This window comes from Chironomus tepperi, unplaced genomic scaffold (assembly GCF_022539635.2).
Source record: "Chironomus tepperi strain 1889 unplaced genomic scaffold, CSIRO-AGI_Ctep_v1 contig_137, whole genome shotgun sequence".
Classification (NCBI taxonomy): Eukaryota; Metazoa; Arthropoda; class Insecta; order Diptera; family Chironomidae; genus Chironomus; species Chironomus tepperi.
This window is the reverse complement of record NW_027226259.1, coordinates 1,152,252-1,172,592: the sequence shown is the minus strand read 5'-3', so window position 1 is coordinate 1,172,592 and position 20,341 is coordinate 1,152,252. Positions and strand designations below refer to the sequence as shown.

At 30.6% G+C, this 20,341-nt stretch overlaps 2 protein-coding genes across 6 annotated transcripts in view; both read left to right on the top strand.

Moving 5' to 3' along the window:
* The window catches only part of LOC139087729 (protein turtle-like), a 102,433-nt gene extending 89,631 nt beyond the window's left edge, over positions 1–12,802 (top strand). For all 5 annotated transcript variants that reach the window (XM_070636627.1, XM_070636629.1, XM_070636628.1 and 2 more), the window contains one exon: positions 975–12,802. In XM_070636627.1, coding sequence (XP_070492728.1) covers positions 975–2,556 — 1,582 coding nt within the window. In that variant the 3' untranslated portion in view covers positions 2,557–12,802. The remainder of the gene's footprint in view (positions 1–974) is intronic.
* A 1,036-nt stretch (positions 12,803–13,838) lies between these two features.
* Dhfr (dihydrofolate reductase) lies at positions 13,839–14,719 on the top strand. Its single transcript, XM_070636805.1, has 3 exons — positions 13,839–13,918; positions 13,979–14,094; positions 14,153–14,719. Exons 1-3 carry the CDS (start codon positions 13,868–13,870, stop codon positions 14,628–14,630), a joined length of 645 nt encoding a protein of 214 aa, XP_070492906.1. The 5' UTR covers positions 13,839–13,867; the 3' UTR covers positions 14,631–14,719.
* The last annotated feature ends 5,622 nt before the right edge of the window (positions 14,720–20,341 follow it).

The following is a 20,341-nucleotide window of genomic DNA, read 5'->3' as shown; positions in this document are numbered from 1 at the left end:
TTCTCGAATTTGATTCATTCATCATCGAATGAAAGCATAGAATCATCTTTTCTCAAAAAGAATCTTAATTTATAATACACATGATATGACGATGATGGATGTATTTTATATTTATACAAAACTACAGCAACAACAATGAGGAATGGAAGAACAACAGCGCATCTTTAATTCAAAAAGGAAGAAGCTTTCGTGTAGAATGAGGGAGGAGAAGAGATAGATACATAAACATGAGAAGCTTTCATTGAATCTTTAAATAACTTAATAGCCATTGCTTCGTCTATTGAAGAAATAGAGAGCGGAAATTAAATTTCATAAATTTCTATTTTTTGTATTGTTTTCTTTTCTTCATTTGTTCCTTTTCGAAATTTAATTAATTGATTTTCTTTCTTTCGTTCTCGATTTATTATTGTTTATGGTAAGGCTTAGACATTATAGAGTGGATTTGTACTATATTGCTAGATTTATTCAATATCTTCATTGCTAAAGATGCGAAACTATTGACGCAGAACGAATGATATTCATTATAAAAAAGATGCAAAAAAGATTTGCTTCATTAAAGAGGCAAACCTTTTTCTGCATCTTTGTGTTACAAAAAACTGAAATTCATTACATTTTTCAACCATTTCAACTCCAATTTGACCTTAGAATGTCGATACAATGAGTGAATGTTCTATATCACTCGAGTCTAATTAAACATTTATAAGTATATTTACTTTTTGCTATAAAAAAGCAATTATGTTCGAGACGCGAAACAATTATTGCTAATGTACACATTAAGAGAAGCGAAAGTACAAATTGTTATTGATTCTTTCCTTGAATGACAGTACGCCCTAGCAACATTACATTTCAAGTGTCTAAGTCTTACAAATTGTATTCTTAAATCACTTTATTTTTGAACATCAATTTCCATCATAACGACTTTAAATAATCCCATATTTTTCTTTTCTTATCTCTTCCTTTACCATGTACAACAGATATAAATCAAATGAATATACCGCAATAAATATTTTATTGGCAATATTACATTGGATATGGCCACCAGGACGTTGTCAAAATTGTCAATCAATCTATTCCAGTTCATTAAATCTATCCAATGGCAATCATCATCAACATCAAGAAATTCATCGAACGAGTGATGGACGATTCACATTAGAAGATGTTGTTGATGGTGTTATGGTGGAAACAAAGAGGCTTAGTATTAATTCACAATATAGTAGTAGCGACGATGGAGGATTTCTTCCGCGACGACCACGCATTCCATGCCCTTCATGGCGTCGTCCACTTGTTCAATGTCCAAGCGAATTGAGTTCGGATGGTCAAACCTCAAATCGTTGGATAGGATTAGGAAGAAATCTTTTACAGACGATACCACAATTGCATCATTATCATCAAAATGCACCACCAACGTCAAGTGTTCCAATAACTGAAAATCTTCATATTAATACAATAAGCGCTAATGTACCTGGTCCAATGATCTCTAGTAGTAATTTATATACGCCATCATCTCAACGCTTAAGTCGTATACATGCAAGTTCACCTGCAACGTCAAGTCCATTAATAAATTCACCATGGTCACCGCTATATTTTAGTGATCTCAGCTCAGTTCATCCTTCATCGGCAGAACGATCATTTCCATCATCGAATGCAATGCCACAGCAACAAACTCGTCGATCAGCAGGCAATAGAGTTTCTCGTTATATTAATGAGTTACCAGCCTTGCGTTCGTTACATGACGAGAGACAAAGGATGACACAGGGCTTTATACCCGTGATGGAACAAGATCCATCACCGCCTATAAGAAGCTATTATGCAAATATTGGACCGCCATTATCGACGCATCCAATAACAAGCTATAGATCATCACGATCACGAACATTCCCGCGCTATAATCGAACATTGCGTGCCGTACCTGAACTTTCATCGCCAATATTGAATTTGAATCTCAATATTTTGGAGCAGTCGCCAGAAAGTCAAACAAGTTCAAGTGGCTTTGGAAGTAAAAATACGTCATCGCAACAGAATCAAAGTTCACATTCGGGTGGTACTGTACATGATTGGCGTGTACCACCATATCGACCACCACCACAACCATCAACATCATCAACCACATTTGGAACAACTGACAATTTAAATCTTTTTTCACCATCATCGCCATATTCAATGTCACATTGGTTTGAATTAATGCAACGATTAAATTTAGCATCAGTAAGTGAATTTAAAGCTGTCGATGTTGGTAGTGTCGACGGACATTACGAATTTGATCATTACGATCCATCAAGTCCGACACCAACAGGATCAACGCCAACACAACAGCAACTAATGCAACAGCAATCGCCGAATGATTTATTGATTGGAACATTGAGGGCAAAGAGACAACAATTACAACAATTACAACAGCAAGTAGCAGAAGCAACAACAACAGGTATTCAATATCAGCCGCGTTATGATCAAGCAACAATCGATGCTCGTGTGCAAGCAATGAAAGAAGAATTTTATGCATACCGAAAACGTCAAGCAATAAAACGTGCTGGAATTGTTCTAGAAAGTGCATGTTAAAAAGCATCACTTCCCCTCCATATTTCATCTAATGTGACATCATTTTAATTAGCAGAAATAGCTGCTTAATAAAATTTTCATTTTTTATGTATAATACACATCAACGGAAGGAAAATAAATTGATGTCGCAATGATGAACGAAAGGAAGAGATGAGAGGGGAAGTGAGGTGAATATTGAATGAGAATGAGACGAAAAAAAAAATAGGAATTAACAAAAAAATAAAATAAAATTTTTATTGAAGAGAATTAAGGCACGATGATATGCTTTGATGATTAATGAGCATCACAAAAAATTGAGGATGGTTGCTCATTCATCACATGATGTACAAGAGTTGAAGCTTTATATTTATAGCAAAAAAATGTGTCGTGGAAGCTTCCGCTTTTTCCTTTCAAGCATCTCATCGTTCCTTAGGGGAAAATTTCCATAGAATATTAGAACAAATATGAATTAATAGCGTATCCAAAATTTATAGGAATTAACGCGCTCAAAAAAAACACAGCCTCAAAATGATGTAAAACAAAGTTCTAGACAGCAGAAATCGTTTCTAAAAAATAAAAAAAAGTTTATATTGAACAAAAATAATATTTAAATAGTGTGCGTACTGTAGAAAATGAGGAAGTAATTCCAGTGAATATATATAAAAGAATCATCGCTTTTGAGTTCAATTTTCAAAATGTCTTCAATTTTCTAAAGCACTTCTGTGGGTAAATTTTAAAACGAAAAGTTTTTTGGAGACATAAAAAATTTGCAAATGTCAATACTGAAAGCATTCATATAGGCTTGAAATGTCAATACCCGAAAAGATATTCATGAAAACCCAGAGCATTAAATCAATATTTAAACGGAATTTTTGAGTACCGCAGAAAGCTGTTATTTCCTCGTTATCATATCATGTCCTAATTTTCTTCTTATGATAACGACGAAAGGCCTTCTTCCTTCTTTTCAAAGCCCAAATGCGATCAATCTCTCGCATTTTTTATTTGTGATTGAATAGAAGATATCCACAAAAAAAAGGATATTTGCACATGAATTGACTGTTAGAATACATTTTAGAAATGAATAATTTAGTTGTCATGGCGGCCGCCTATATTCATTACTAAGTATTCTTGTATGGATTCCCAGATATCACACAAAGTATCCTAGCCTTAACAATAAACCTTTTTTTCAATCATTTTCATTTCGTACCCGAGTGACACAGCTGAACTTCTTTTATTAACATCAAATGGAAGTTGCCACATGTGTCGCTCGGGATTAAAATGAAGAAAAACGCAAAACAGCATGAGTGGAAAATTGGAGAAAATGAGAATAAATACAGCACCACCAAAAAAACTGTGTTCCAATAGCGAAAAAAAGCTTCTCTTTTTTTATGCTGTGCAGTGAAATTTAAATTTGTCTTATTCTCGTCCTTAAAGTGCTCTTGAATAAGTAGGTAGCAGAAAAAAATGATGAAAATGGAATTGGAAATGACGATAATTATCTTTAAATTTTTAAAGAGGGTTTCAAATTCAACATTCAATTTAAATTACCTGGGAAAGGAATAAAAAAGTTTCAACTTCTCCTATTTCAAGATGAATTTTGTGCTTTTTTGTTGAAGTTAGGAAACCGAAGGAGAAGAGAAAAAAAAGTTTGAAATTTATAAGATCTGACCCTTAGGCAGAAAGTATGAAGAAGACTTACAGATTGGAAAGTTGTGATTAGTAAACATTCAGAGATACTTTAAAAAGAAACTAAAGAGAGGTTTTGGATAGATTTTTCTAGAGAGGTAATTCTTAAGAGATGAAAAGTTGATTCTAGAGTTCAAACTGGATCTGAAATAACTTTTCAAATCAGAAGCTCAAGTAAATATTTTCAAGTATTGAAGTTTTTGAGCGTCCATTTTGTAAACTTTCTGTTTACACATCCACCTCGAAACTTTGACCTTCAAATTTAGTTTCATATCTTGATTATTTGCTATTTGAATGATTCGATAGTAAATTATGAGTGTGAGCAAAGCTTAATTCATCAAAATATAGCAATGAATCAGCTCAATTAATCTAAAATTGAAGATTTTAATTATTTTCAATCACTAAAAAAAGTCGTAAATATTGTGCAAAAATTCAAATATTCAAAAACCGTTGGATAATTTCAAGTAAGGCGAGATACAGTATTTGACATTCCTTTCATCTCTAATTAGCAACATCTAATGTAAATCCCGAGTGAAGATAATTTTAAAGTCAAACAAATTCCTTCGCTTTAAACTTTACCTCCCGAAATCCTCCAGAAAATGGAAGACGAAAATCTAGGAAAAAATTTTTCATGTACAATAAAATTAAAAGATGAAAAAAAAAATTAATTCATAATTAAATTAACTTTTAAAAGTAAATGAAAATTTTCAAGCAAAAATGAAGAAGATAAGACGTAAAATCTAAGAAATAGAAAGTTAAACATCGAGCGAAAAAAAATAAGTAAATAGAGAAAATTTGCCATTTCAGCTGCATTTAAAGAAAATATGTCGTGAAATTTTTCAAAAGAAAAACTGATCATCTCATAGATGTTGTTAATAATATTAAAAATAATTATTTCCTTTTGATAAGAAACAAAAAAAAAAATATAAAAAATGACGAAAAAAAAGCTTACAAAAGAAAGCTTTCAATTGAAATGAGAGCTTTCGAGTGTGAAATACCAAGAAATTACACAAACGAAAATCAACTTCATCAATTTGAGACAAAAAATAATAAGAGTAATAATAATGATACTAATAATATTAATTTAGGATTGAAAAAAAATATGGAGAAAATTCTGTGGAAAACCGTTACAAAAAAATCATTCATATAAATTAATTTATAATTATAAATAGAAGGAAAAACTAATTAAAATAATGGAAATGAAATACTCATAATAAACAGATAGAAATAAATTTAAAAATAATAATAATAAAAGTGCGTGGATCAACGATAAAAATATTATTAATAATATTATGAGAACAAAAAACATGGAAAATGAATTTTTAGCTAAATATTCAAAAAAATATATTAAGTTTTTTTCATGATGCGCTACATTTAAGGAGGAGAGAAACGATCCTTTCGGAGAACATTTTAAGAGGTTTGATGTGGCTCGATGATCCTTAATTGAATCCTTAGTTGGATTTTCTAATTGAGACTCTAACTCTAATTGACAAATTGCAACTTAGTAAGTTCATTATGTCTGTTAGAGTAAATGAACCATATTTTATGGTTTCATTACAAAATCTAGCTTTCAACTAAGGATATAGAGTCCAGCAAATTTTGATGCTACAATTCCTAATCCTTAAAGAAGTAAATCTGAGATTGATAATCATTCAAACTTCTAACTCAGATCTAGCTCTTTATTAATTAGAATTTCTTATTGTGTTGCTCAAAAATCAGTAAAAAGACAGCAAATTTGAGCATGAATCATGTAGCAAATCCACCAAATCATACAATATTCAAGTTATTTCTGCTCTATCTGAATAACCCAGATATCCAATATGTTTGGTAGCTAAACTACATTGAATTCAATTCTGGCACACAACAATATGGTTATAAATTTTGCAGTCCACCATTTGCATTGCCATTAACCTCAAACTTTTCTGTTTTTTTAAACAATATACCAAAATTGACATCAAACCTCTTTAATCACCAACAAACAGAAAACAGGTAATATTGACTCGAAAAATCTAACAAAAATTCTCTATAGGGATCTAAATGTGTACATGTTCTAAAGGCAAAAATGAAAAGAAATAGAAAAGGTGACAGAAGAGGTCAATAACAAGAGTCAGGTTTCAAAATCGTCATCAAAATTTCTCTCACGCTGCAATCGCAAAAAAAGGGAAAAAGTCAAAATTGGTTACAAAAAAAAATGTCGCAAAATCAGCATCTTGTAAGTTATAGATGAGAGTCTTGTTCAACTATTTGAGATGAGCAAGAAATCTTTAATACGAGATGGATTCAATTCGTTGGGTGTTTCAAATCGATAAAGTGCTGCTTGAATTGTGCTACAAACTTTTTTTTTGTGAGATTTAATTTTCCAAGTCATACGGAAAAGTCTTACAATCTCTGTAATCTCAAAAGACTTTTTTCAAATCCCAAACAAATTAAAATTCTATCTAGTAAAAAATTCAATGAAAATTTTCAAGATATAAGAATAACGAGACTAAAAGAGTGTGACTGAGGAGGTTTAGGATGGGAGGAGATTTTATGGAAAATTTCTCGGTAGATAATGAGTATTGAAACAAGGTTTGGAACTTCCTATCATCATTTAATCTTCAAGAAATGTCAAACTTAGTTCAAATTCAAAAAATCCGTTAAAATTCAAATTCTAAAAAAACTCTAAATTTCAAAAATATTGACACAGTTGGCCTTGAGCCACTCAACATTCCTAATAAGTAAATCAAATCTAATTTTCATTCTTAAAATTTATATCAATTCTCAGACCTCAAGGATATTCAATCCTTGTCTACTCTCAGTAATACATAATAAAAATTGTATTCGGGAAGTTAGACACGACATAAGAAAAAAAAATATAATTTGGAAATAAATTGCGGCAATTTTATGATTCCCTAAAGCACTTCACGGAAAAGAGTAATACAATTCGCATACATCTATAAAGACATAGATGGATGGAAGAGTCTCTAGATAACAATCAAGATACAGCCATGACTGGAATTTGACGGTGCGGGTGGGAGAAATGATGATGATGATAATGATTATTATTTTTTACGAGACAGAAATAAAGGCCGGAATAGATGAAGTATATAATTACAATATTAAGTATAAATTAATTATAATAAAAATTTATATAAAAATGACAGTGTGATAACAACAACAAAAAAAAATTAAATTTTAAACATAAAAGAAATACCAAAAAATGCCGAAAATGTAGCGAAAAAAATTGTATAAAAATTGTGTCGTAGATGATTTTTTTAGAACATTTGATTAAATGTAGCGATATATCGACTCACATACAACTCCAATTTATACACATCTCCTCCTTCTTCTCGTCCTACTTTCTCTCATATCTTGACATGTTATCCTGAATGATTTCACCCCCTCCTTTTTTGGAACTTCCTCTCAACCATCATTCTATTCAACATCATCTTGACGACGAAATTACGCTTAATGTGTCGTGGAGCGTAACTTTATCGGCAAGTGAATTTTCCACACAACAAATTCTCAATTCGTGCTGTTTTTTCTTGCCTTACTTTTAATTCCTTTCTCAAACACAACCTCAAACCCTCTCCCCTCACTTTGCCTTTTTCTCTTCAAAGTACCGATGAAGTTTTTGTTTTGGTTCCTTTTTTTACCTGCCTTTCTTGCTCATACAATTTGATTGTAATTAATTACTTTTACTCTTATTTTATGAACCCGAGGAACATTAAAGGCTGATAAGATTGAAAGTATGTGATCATGATAGTGGTTACTTGCTGAGAGATTTTATTGCTTTTATGCTGCTCTGGTTTGTAATGAGGAAATTTAAAGAATCGTAAGAATGTCGTGAGCATTGTCTCTGTTAGGAATCGAACCCATGTCTTCTTGGGAAAGCAATTAATCCTGACTTGTCTAGACATTCGACTAAAGTAATATTGGCAGATTATCTAATAAATATGCTCCGACGACAAGAAACAGGAACTCCAAAAATATCAAATTTCATCCCAAAAACTGAAAAATCTCAATTCATTCTTCTAAAAAATTATGAAATTTAGTGAATTTAAATTTAAAAAAAATCAATTGACGGATTTAAAGATCCAGATCCATCATTCCTTTATACAGAGTAATATCCAACATAAATCACTATATTGAGAATAAGAAAAATAATTCTAAATATTTGCAAGAAAATGAGGAAAAAAATTTACAAAAAAAAATGAAACTTTTTAATTATCAACATTATAAAGTTAGAATAATAAGGAAAATGAGAAGATGATTTACACAGAAAAATACACACATGCCTACAGATACACATATACAGATTTTTTACACCTACACATGAGCCCATGAAGATGATGAAAATTAATTTGTACAGGAATAATTCTTTTTAGGGGAAGTAAGTGATGATGAAAGAAGATTTAATTGATCTCAAGTTTAATGAAAATTCATTTTTAATTAAGGTAAAGATGTCTTGAGGATGGAAAATTCATGCGAATTTGAACTTCAATGAGACTTTCGTCTGTGGTTGCGTTGGTGAAATTCCATTTTTTTTAAAGCAATAGACAACCAAGTTTTAAATTCAATTCAAAACCTCATGTACATCTCATTCATATCCCCAGATGAAAAGAAACTTGTTCCATTAAATTCCCAACAGACATTGATTTTCCTTGTGGATAGAGCTAATAAAATTCCATGTACAAAATTCAATAACAACAGAAAAATTGTTATATCCAATTGGAAATCTATTCAGTCAATTCGCAATTTGCTTATGTAAATAAGCTACAATAACATTCAGAATTTTATTACATTCGGTCATTTCATTTAAAATGCAATATCAAAAGATCGAAGATTAATGCGATTGAGTTCGATAGACAAAGGCCAAACGATTTTTGAGTTGGATATGGCGATGTCACTCGAAAAGCTTTTTTTGGTTAACATTGAGTTGTTGATGAACTGGATTTGAGTAATTGATGAGTTAGAGGTTACTATTGGGATATATGGGATTCGAACTCAAGATCCATGACTTCAATTGCGGTTGTCTAACTTCTTTGACAATGTTACAACTGAACCTTCAGAGAAAAGTTGACAAAATTGCTAATTTAAGCTAGTTTACCAACATCCTTAGTTACTTCCCATTGCCAACCCACAGAACCACAAGTAAAGTATCCAATCCTTAAATTAACATTACTGTATCGTAATAACAACATCGATTACAGATTGGAAAGAGAAACGCATGAGAAACATTATTGTACAATATTTACATAATTGTGAATAAAGGAGCACACACACACACATACAGACGAATTTACACACACACAAACACGAAAAACGGTGAATGAATTTTTTTTTCGTAATTTTTGCGATAAAAACAAGCTGAATAATAAAAACCAATAATTTATTGGCACACTATTTATTCCACAATGCGATACCGAAGAAGAAAAAGAAGAAGAAGAAGTTTTTTTTACAAACTCTGGAAAATTTTTGTTCGCTCTTTTTGCATTCGCTCGATACGAGATCGATAAAAATAAAATAATAGGAAAAAGTTTTTCTTTTCTTATTTTATTTTTCCATTCATTTTCCTTCTATGTAAATAAATATTATTGAAGAGGAGACGAGAAATATTTATACAAAATAATGGCAATAGAGTTTTTGCTGAAGGATTCATAAGAGAATGAACAATTCTGAAATGAAAAATCAAACTGAGTGAATGAAAGTTTTTCCTTTTTGTTGTGTCTGCGACATCTGAAATTAGGGTGAAAATTTAAATGCTTTTTTGTTTGGAATTTTTAAAGTTTGAGTTTTGGATTTAAATTAGGATTGCGAGGAATTAGATTTGATCTGTTTTTGCTGGTCATGTGAAAATGTTTAAAGTCTTCAATTAAACTTGAATCGATTTTGAATTTCATAAAATCATATTTTGAGATTAAGTTCCAAATCAAACTTCAAAATTTAGTTCGAAATCTAACTTTCGAAATTAAGTTTGAAATCAAAACTTCGGAATTGAATTCAAGATCAAACTTTCAAAATTAGATTCGAAAAGTTGACTTTTGAAATCAAGTTCGAAAAATCAATTTTCGAATTTTATTTTAAATTTTCGAAATTAAACTTTAATTTCTGAAAGTAAGTTCTGAAGTGTTGAAATTAAAGTTGAATAGTTGAACATTGTCACACGACTAGCAACAGCATCTAAAGCCAAGCATCCTCGCAATGCCCACATCACTCTTTAAAGTCAAAAAAAAACTATTTTTTATCATTATCTAAATAGAAACAAAAAAGAGTTGAAACAACAACAAAAACATAAACGGCTATGAAGGATGATTAATGAAATATAATAATACAACAAACTCGGGATGACGGGGAAAGGAAATCTACACGTACATGTATATTATATTATGAATATGTAACATTTTTTAGTGAGATAAATGACAAAAAATGTTAAACTAAAATGAGGCATTAGATTTTTTTTTTCGCTCGTTTTCTTTCTTTTTTACATCCACAAAAATTCATTCACTCACTACAGCTTTTTTTTCTCCATTTTCATTCCGTGTTATGAAAAGTTTTATGGGAGTTTTGAAAGTGCTGTGGAGAAACATTTACATGACGAGAAATTTTTTAATGTCGTATGTAAGTTTTTGATTCATTTAGAAAAAAAACTCAATGTTTTGAACTAAGTCGAATTTTTTCCGTAAAGTTGTTTGTTTTGGCGAGTTGGTGGGAATTGCTGGAAAATCTGAAGCAAAGACAGGAAGTGAAATAATCGATGGAAAATCAAAAAAAAAAAAAAATATACCATCACCTTAAAATTTAACAAACTGGAATCACGAAATTTTCTTTAGGATTCGAACCTTCGTTTGAGTTCTTGATTTTTTAATTATACAATATCAATCTGACTAAAATGCTGACTTAAATCTAATTTAAAGTCCAAAAATTTTAAAATTTAAATTTCAAAAATCTATCAAAAAAATCCTTCCCATGGAATCATCGCCAAATCAAACAACATATGAGAGCAATCCATCTACTTTCTTATCCATCCGTGAACTTTTCATGGCACACAAAATTAATCTCTTTTAATTAAGTAATTAAATAATAATAAATCAACATACATAAACACACATAGGCTGAATATTCAAAAAAAAATTAAGAAATAATAAAAAAAGAATAAATGAACTCAATTGTACATTTTAATTAATGAATGAATTAAATTAACTAATTAATTAATGATGAAAAATGCATAAAAAATAATTAATTGATTAAGGAAGATATTAATTGATGAATAACTGTAAGTAGATGAAAAGGAAACATTTCAGTTTATAAAAATACTTAAAAATGAAGACAAAAAAAATATAAGGCGAATTGAAAAAATTTTAATTAACGAGGATATGACACTTTTACGATTATGCGACCACTAAGAAAAATGTACACACTTACGCACGTTAAATTTACAAAAAAGAAAAGAAAAGAAATGAGGATGAAATTATTATTGTTCAAATGGGGTGGTTAGGGGGTTAAATTGAAATTTCATAGTCGATGATTTTCGAAAATTTATTAAAAAATTTAAAATCAAGAATTTTACTTTCGAAATAAAGTTCGAAAAATTAACTTTCGAAAGTAAGTTCGAAAAGTTCACTTTCGAAAGTAAGTTCAAAAATTTCACTTTCGAAATTAAATTCGAAAATTTAACTTTCGAAATTAAACTCGAAAATAAGATCTAAACCCCCAAAATAACCCCAAAAAAATTATTTTCTTTTTAAGTTTTATTTCTCATTAAATTTAATTAATTTTACAATACTTTTATTATTTATTAAAAATTAACTTAGTGATGATAAATTATTAAGATTAGCTAACTATGTTTATGTTAACAACAAAAAAATGTAAGAAAAAATATGAAAAAAAAAACTTTTTATTGAAACAAATTAGTTTTAAAATTGAATTTAAGGCACACTTAAAAACCTAGACAGAGAATATAATAAAGAGCATTGTAAGGATTGAAATGAATTATATAAATATTATAAATATGAGGAAATGCTATCGATCATTTTTCATTTTTCACAGTGAAAATTTATTTTTTATGAAATGAATAAAAAAAAAAGTTGAAAAAAAAAATTTAAATTGGATAGTTTAAAGATATAGATTGAAGTTTTGGAGGCTCGGATGTTAATTAACATAAAAAATTGGAATTTATTCGACTTGTTGTGTCTATTCAAATTAAAAATTAAACCCAAATCCGCCGAAATTAGGCAACAAAATAGTCAAAAGAGCACAAAACTTTCAATTTTTGATAAGGAAAAAAAATAAATAAAAATTCAGTTCAGCTAAAGAAAATTAATTAATTTCCTCTTCATTCCAATTAAATTTTCTGACTAAACATATAAATACACTCAACTACACTCTCAAATTTCATTGATATAAGATTTTAAAAACATGAAAAACTACACAATGAAGAAAATAATTTAATTAAAAGAAGTGAAAAAAAATGTAATAACAGTGAAGAAATATTGTAATGGCAAAATGATGAAAAATTAAGTAAAGATGAAATTGGATGACACACAATATACCAAAAAAAGAAAATTGAATAAAAACTGATATGAAAAACTTTCATGAAAAATTTGCGGCTTCTGTTTTACTTTGTCTGTTTCAGGTCTATTCTTAACAGCAGTTCACTGAGATATTCTTGACATTTTAGTATTTTACAGGATAATTCTGATTGCTAGAGGCTAGAAGGGTTAAGTAAGTAATGAATTCCTAGGTCAGAACAACAGTTGTAGTACTTAACAGGATTTATTGTTGTAGCTTGTTGTAGCCTACAGCAGCATCCTATTCAATCGTTCAATTAGCACATTGCAATTCACACAGGATTAACCGGAACTAATCATCATCATTACCAACTCAAACTCTTTAAGTAAACCAAAGACAAACTGAACATTTCTGAATCATTCCCATTCCAACTTTCAGAGTACATCCAAATTTTCCCATTAAATTCGCTTCCTGAAGTCCCATTGTAGACAAATTCCATTTCCCATCCAGAGACATATGATACATGCAAGGGTGTGGGAGAAGAAAGAGATTTATGACAACATCCTTGATTAAATTGCATCTTTCATGCTCTTTTTCATTGCATTTGAATTCAATTTTATGTACTCTTTATATTCTTTTATAGTGGAATATTCTATTTTATAGAATTTTGTATTGAAATTGGATTTAAAATATTTATTTTTTGTATTTTGTTTCTTTTTAGTTTATTCAAGTTTTAAGAATGAAATAGGAAGTTTTTAAAGAAGTTTGTGGTTTGAAAATAGCAATGTTACTGAATTAAGTTGTTGTGTGGTGATTTTCTTATCATGTCATATGGTTTCGATGTGCTTCAAACTTTTAATTGAGAGTACCACATCAAATTTTCAGCTATAATTAGAATCATACTTTATTTCAATATATGTGGATCTTTTGGAGAGACTTACAACTTGCTGATGAATCATAAATATCAATCAGCAATATGAATTTCGAAACCATACCTATATATCCTGTACCTTACAAAATATTTTAATCTTAATTTCCATAACGGCTCTGAAAAATTCAAACAACAATCCAATTGAAGCAAAAATGAAACAACAACAAAAAGATGCGAAATCTTTGCTTCATTTTTATTTACAATTTTGATTTTTATCAGCACTTTATGTTTTTATTATTTTATATCGTTTTTTTTCTTTTAATTGCACCTTATCAAGTAAGTTTAATTAGAAGGTTGAATTAGAAATAGTATTGACATTATCATTTCATTCATCAGGCAGCTATAGATAGCAAAGTATCATCAGAAATGAAAAGTTTAAAACTGAATTTAATCGCAGCAGCTTGTGAAAATATGGGAATTGGATATAAAGGTGATTTACCTTGGAGACTTAAGTAAGTATAATGACAATGACTTATTCAAATGATGTCTAACGAGATTTATTATTTTTAGGAATGAATTAAAGTATTTTTCAAGAACAACAAAGAAAATCAACGACACGACCAAAAAGAATGTTGTTATTATGGGACGAAAAACATATTTCGGAGTTCCAGAGAGTAAACGTCCACTTCCGGAAAGATTCAACGTGGTTTTAACAACAAAACCTGAGGATTATGAATTTCCATCAGGTGTAATTGTCGCTAAAAGCTTAAATGAAGCACTTGAAAAGATCCAAAGTCCAGAATTGAATTCTCAAATTGAAAATGTATGGATTGTTGGTGGACATTCAGTCTACAAAGAAGCTATGGAATCTCCATATTGTCATCGAATCTACTTAACTAGAATTATGGCTGAATTCGAATGTGATGCATTCTTTCCTCCACTAACTGATAATTTTAAGCGCGTTCCAAACGATCCAGACATTCCTGAAGAAATTCAAGAGGAAAATGGAATTAAATATCAATATCAAATCTTTGAAAAAGTTAATTAATATTTAAGTCTAAACTGTGATCAAGAAGAATTTCATAGAAAATAAAAGCAGCTTCAAGTTCATTCCAATGCAAAGGAAACAAAACCCAACGGACATTTCTTGAATAATTTATGTATCAAATTTTCCTTACAAAATGAACGTGATGAAGGCAAATGATAGCTTGATAATCTCAATCTACACACACAGCGATACATTTACCCACGAGAGAATGTAAAGAATCCTTGATTAAATTTTCCTTTTCTACCTTTTTCAAGCGGATTTTGTGGGCGATGAGGTAGTTTTGGATGCACTTTGTCTGTGACTTAACCGAATTAAGAGCAAATTTGGAAAGAATTGGTTTTGTTGCATTGATCTCACTGACATTAGGCCTAGGCACTCTAGTGTTTTCCTTTATATAAAGTCAAACATCCAGCAACAGTCATGTATAGTTGAATGCGCTTCTGCTGCAATTCAATCATTTAGCAAACTCCCCTATAATCGCTTTCCTTACCCTCATTTTATTTCGTTCATTTCGAATGAAAATGGCTGCAGAGCGATATTCAAGCGAGTATGTACAGTAACAGGCATTATTAATTTTAATTTGTGTAATAATTTTCCTTACTTTATTCACCTCCTTTTGCTATCTGTACTGTATTTTATGAGCATTTTATGTCTGTAAGTGATGTAAGTACTTAGAAATATAGCATATTATAGCTGCCAAGTCTCAAAGCCAAAACTAATGAATACATCCACCTTTTATTCTGCTCATCGAATAATTTACCGATTTTTATATGCTATTATGTGCTTTGGTGGAAATTAAATTAGATTAAATATTTTAAGGGGATTATGAAGTTTAGTTTTTCGCGTTGATTTTATGAGATTATTTTTACTTATGGAAGTCTTCTTCTTTCACAGCAACAACCCTTGTCTTGTTTTTAAAGAGTGAAGTTTCAATTCTCATGGGAATTTTTCAATTTTCTATTTATCGCTGGCTTATGAAAGGAATAAAGTGGAAGTACCCATCATGTTATGAAGATTGAATGTATTTTTCATGGCTTACTTAGATGTAATTTTGAAGATTATAAAGGGAGATTCGATAAAAATAGATGTAAGTATCTATGAGTTATGTACTTGTGTAGAATTGGGATGTATTTAGGAATAGCACTGTTAGGTCCGTTCTGTCAACAACCCATTAATCAGTTGATCATGTAGCCCTCAAAACTTCCAAAAAATTCACAAATTTTCTACTTTTTAAAGCCTGCCAAAAAAGTCTCTTTAACACCTCATTTTTAATAATTTTACTATGAGCGACGATAATATCCAGCAGTTTTATGAATAGCAATCCATTGTGCTACCGGCAATTATTCACCATTAAAATGAATCACCTCTATCATGAATGAATCAATTTCAATTCATTTCGCTGATGTATAAATGATGAATTTCTTTTATGTAAATTTCATCTTCTGTTCATCCTCACGGTAAAGTCGTCATTTGTCATAATTTTGTTGTTATTTAAAAGCAGATTGTGTGTTTATTTGTCTCAGCCATAAATGGAATATCCGTCAAAAAAGCAAAATCTATTATTTACTACTTTATATTGCATCAGATATATCTCTGTATTTTTTTGTTCGTCGACTATAATGAATAGGAGATGATTCTTTTTCAAATTGCCCACCAAGAAGTCACACACTCGTATTAAATAAAATCATGGATAGCATGGTGGAAAATTATAGAAAAATTATCATCGTCTGAACAAAAGAATGTGTAAATTGAAATGAAATCTCGCGCGCATGATGGAATTACCAGAAGCTTAATGAATTTCCTTTCAACAAAAAAGAGAGAAAGAAGAGATGGAAAAGTGCTTTTACGATTTAAATTTGTATCTTCATTACTTCATATAATACTCAATTTGTGATGGATATAAGAATTGAAGCTCGTTCTGTTTTGTTTATGGATGTAAAGGATTGGCAGTTTGGCTGTTCCTGTATAGTTCAATTTCAAAGAGTTAAGATTTGATTTTTTCATTGCTAACTAAGTCGAAACATCTGAGTTTCGCGTCAATTTTTGTTTAATTCATTTTAAATCATTACATCTCAGCTCTCATCCATGAACTACACAAATGCGCTTAATATCCCCAACTGAATCACCATAGAAACCATTTCCTACCACATCCAGTATATGTATATCCATCACAATATCTATTAGAACTTGTATAATTTTATTGCCGTTCATCGAAACCACACACAAGCAGTAAACATCGGCAATGGAAATAAAATGGAAGTGAAATAATGAAAATAATAATTTTATTTTAGAAAGAAGAACCTTGAAGGATATTTCTATTGTTCCTTTTTATATCCCTCAAAAAATATCTATTTCTTTCATTTTCACCTTTTGTGGATATGAATTTATGATTTAATGACTTGATGATCGTCAGAAATCTTTCACTTTTTTCCACAAAGATTTCTTTTTAAAACCTAAAATCTAGTTCCAAGAAAAACTCATTTCAGGAAACCGCACACAAAAAAATTATTCAAATTTAGAGAGAATATTTACAAGCCACAAAAGCAGTGACATTAACAACTGCATAAAGACACTTCCCTCTTTCATTTTATGACATTCAACAGAAACTGGCAATGAAGTTTATTTTTTTGGAATATGGTGGATTGTTGGTTGTAGCGCATTTGCGGGATCTCGCTAAAGATGTAGATTAAGAGTTGTAGAACAAGAGTAGCTTCAGTTGCTATCTAAAGAAGGTCATCCTGAATCCATTATGATCAAGCACTTGTGAAGTGCCAATGCACACTACTCTACATAAGCTTAAGATCCAGTCATTGGTAATGATCATCAATATTCCAACAATCAGCCCTAACAAGCCAAGAGCATACCATCATGATACAGAAAGACAACTACGGTACCTAAAGGCGGTATCTTTGCCTGTTACTGCAGTCAAGTCAAACTGTATCAAAATTCGACTCAGTTTAAAACAGGAAAAATGCACTAAAACGAGCATCTTCTTCCGCATGTTTATGCATCTCATCTATACATTAAGAGGTTTCTCTCTTTACGACGACGTTATAACTCATTTCCCCAAATCATGCTTTAGTTTATGAATTTTCATTGTTTTCCGTCAATTTAAAATGCATTAACAGCCACTTGAATGTCTTATTTCCCACTACATATTTTGGTTGTAGCTCTTTTAAGCCACACAAAACATATGCAGTTATGTTACTTAGCGATATTATTAAGTGAATAATTTTAAATGATTATATCCATGAAAGATGGCGGAGTAGCTGTGTCTAAAAATAATATCCAAAATGAAATTCAGCTTGTTCGTTTCTCTTAATTGAAGTGTAAATTGACATATCAAGCATAGAAAATGAGGTGCAAAAAAGGCAAACAAATTTTTTAGCAGTAACTGCCAGTGTTACTTATATGCTTCGGTTTGAGCAGATTATTTACTTAACCAGAAGAATTTTTAGCAATATTTTGAGTGCTGTGCTGGATTTTTGACGGGATGTGTTTGGCACTTTGTCCTTTTGGTGCAAATATGTTGTTTTTTGTGGATAAGTACAAATGAATGTATGGTATATGCTGTATATTTTGTCATTCTTAAGGACGTGGTCTTAAAAGTCAAAAAATTGACAAAAATCGCTTGCAAACCCATTTGGTGCCTAAAATGCATGCTTAATTAGAAGCGCCCCATCCACCGACATCCTAGATTCATCCACAACTCACCTTTCATTCTCATTCTCTTCTCTTTTGCTTCTTTTTATTGCATTGTGAAATACCGAAATGAATAGATGTTGAAGGAGAAAATGAAGGGACTTTAGGAGCTTAGCCTTTGCTAATTGCTTCATGCCTTAATGTGTTGTCATAAACACGGATTTTTCACCACATGAATATTTTTTTGTGCTGATCTTCTGAAAATTTTTTGTTGTGTTTTTGTTTGTTTCTGTCAAGAATCCGAAAGCAACAGAACAAGAGGAATCAGAAGAAGCATGAAAAGTTCACAGTAAAATGCAGAAGAAGAAGGCATGAAAATTCGAATTTTGAATTTTTTATTCTTTGATTCTTGTGTAGCATAAACCACATACAGCGGCTACCTAAAGAAGCCTCAGAAGACCATTTTTTGTGGAAGCGAGACGATTTTGAATTTTAGCGTGACTTTTCATGCCAATTGACATGTTTTACATCAATATTTTCGGTCCCAGATCGTCATGGTTCAACGATAAAAATTTTCAGTTCCAATAAATCACTTTTAATGTCTTAATATCAAATTGAATCAAAATTGACACAGATAACCGAAAATTAATTGAGGAATTAATTGCTTGTTGGTCATTCAATGTAGCCATATAACAGGAAGAATGGATACAATGCAATGCGGTTAAAACTGTTTATTGCAATTAATTTATATCCATTGTGTGCATCACTATAGATGAAATTTATGTGAGGGTGGATAAAATTGAATGTACAGTGCATGCAGGATGGAAATAACACCGGTTTTACATGCTGTGCTTTATCCTGTTTTATTGGTCAACGAAATAATTTATCGACCAATAATTGCTTAATTGATTGATTTGTGGTTTAATTAACTGGAAATTTATTTGAAATTGACATTCAGGTTGTTGCTGAATTTAACGGTACCATCGACATTTGTGGCTTTATATTCTTAGAAACTCAGCATAAGAATTAACAAGAGGTTTCACAAACAAAGACACAACAATTTGTGTCCTTTCCACAAATGCCTGACAATTTCTTTCTCAATGCATAGCTCACAAAAAAGTCTCAAGAATTGCACTTCAATAAATAAAAACTGAAACCTTTTCTTCATTCCTCTTCTTCTGCTGTGTTTCTGTCAGGACTAAAAGATGAAAATTTTCTTTTAGCTGTAAAAGTTTATTGCATAAATTATAGCGTTAATATGGTTTTTGAAGACTTGTAATTTATGATCATGTGTATGTTTTGGATTGTAGAGTGGAATAATGGCTGAATTGGGTCTGAGTTGACTCCGAAAGAGGAAGGGATTACTTACTTACCTACTTCTCTGGCTTCTTCCTATTGGTAAGGGAATTCCTGTAAATACTCGTCTCATTTTAAGAACCATGAAGACCTAGCTCAAATACTTAGAGCTATGTCAACTTATTTCCTGTAAAGCAGATTCCCACTCTCTACTTAAAGTCTTAGCTTTTGGGGATTTAAGAACCAACAAACCTACATTCATCAATTTATCCAAAATCTATATGAACCTTACTAATAGAAGCTTTCAGTGCTTAAACTCAAAAACTAATGTTGATGACCCTTTTGTTAGGACATGTTTGTCACTAGAACCTGAGCTCCCCAAAACATCCAAGACGTCTTCCCATTCAGAGCCACATCTCCCTTCCATAATTGCACTGTAATAAGTAGCAATAAAAATTTATTGACGATCCTAAAAATTCATGGTACTGCAGAAATATTTTCTACCTCTATAGTATATCCCTTCGAATTCCAATTCTTCTCTCAATATGAACAGCACCAAGATCAGCACTCAAAAAAGAATATTCAAAACAATCAAAATCGTATGATTGCTTTAAAATGTTCCCAAATCGCTATGAATAGTAAAATTGTTCATTTCTTGAGACAATCCTAGTAGTAAACAAAACTTTAGTTCCTTCCCTTTTCATCTTCTTCATCAATTTTTTAAAAATAGTAAGGATAGGAGGCGATGAAAATTCATTTTTTATTCATTTATA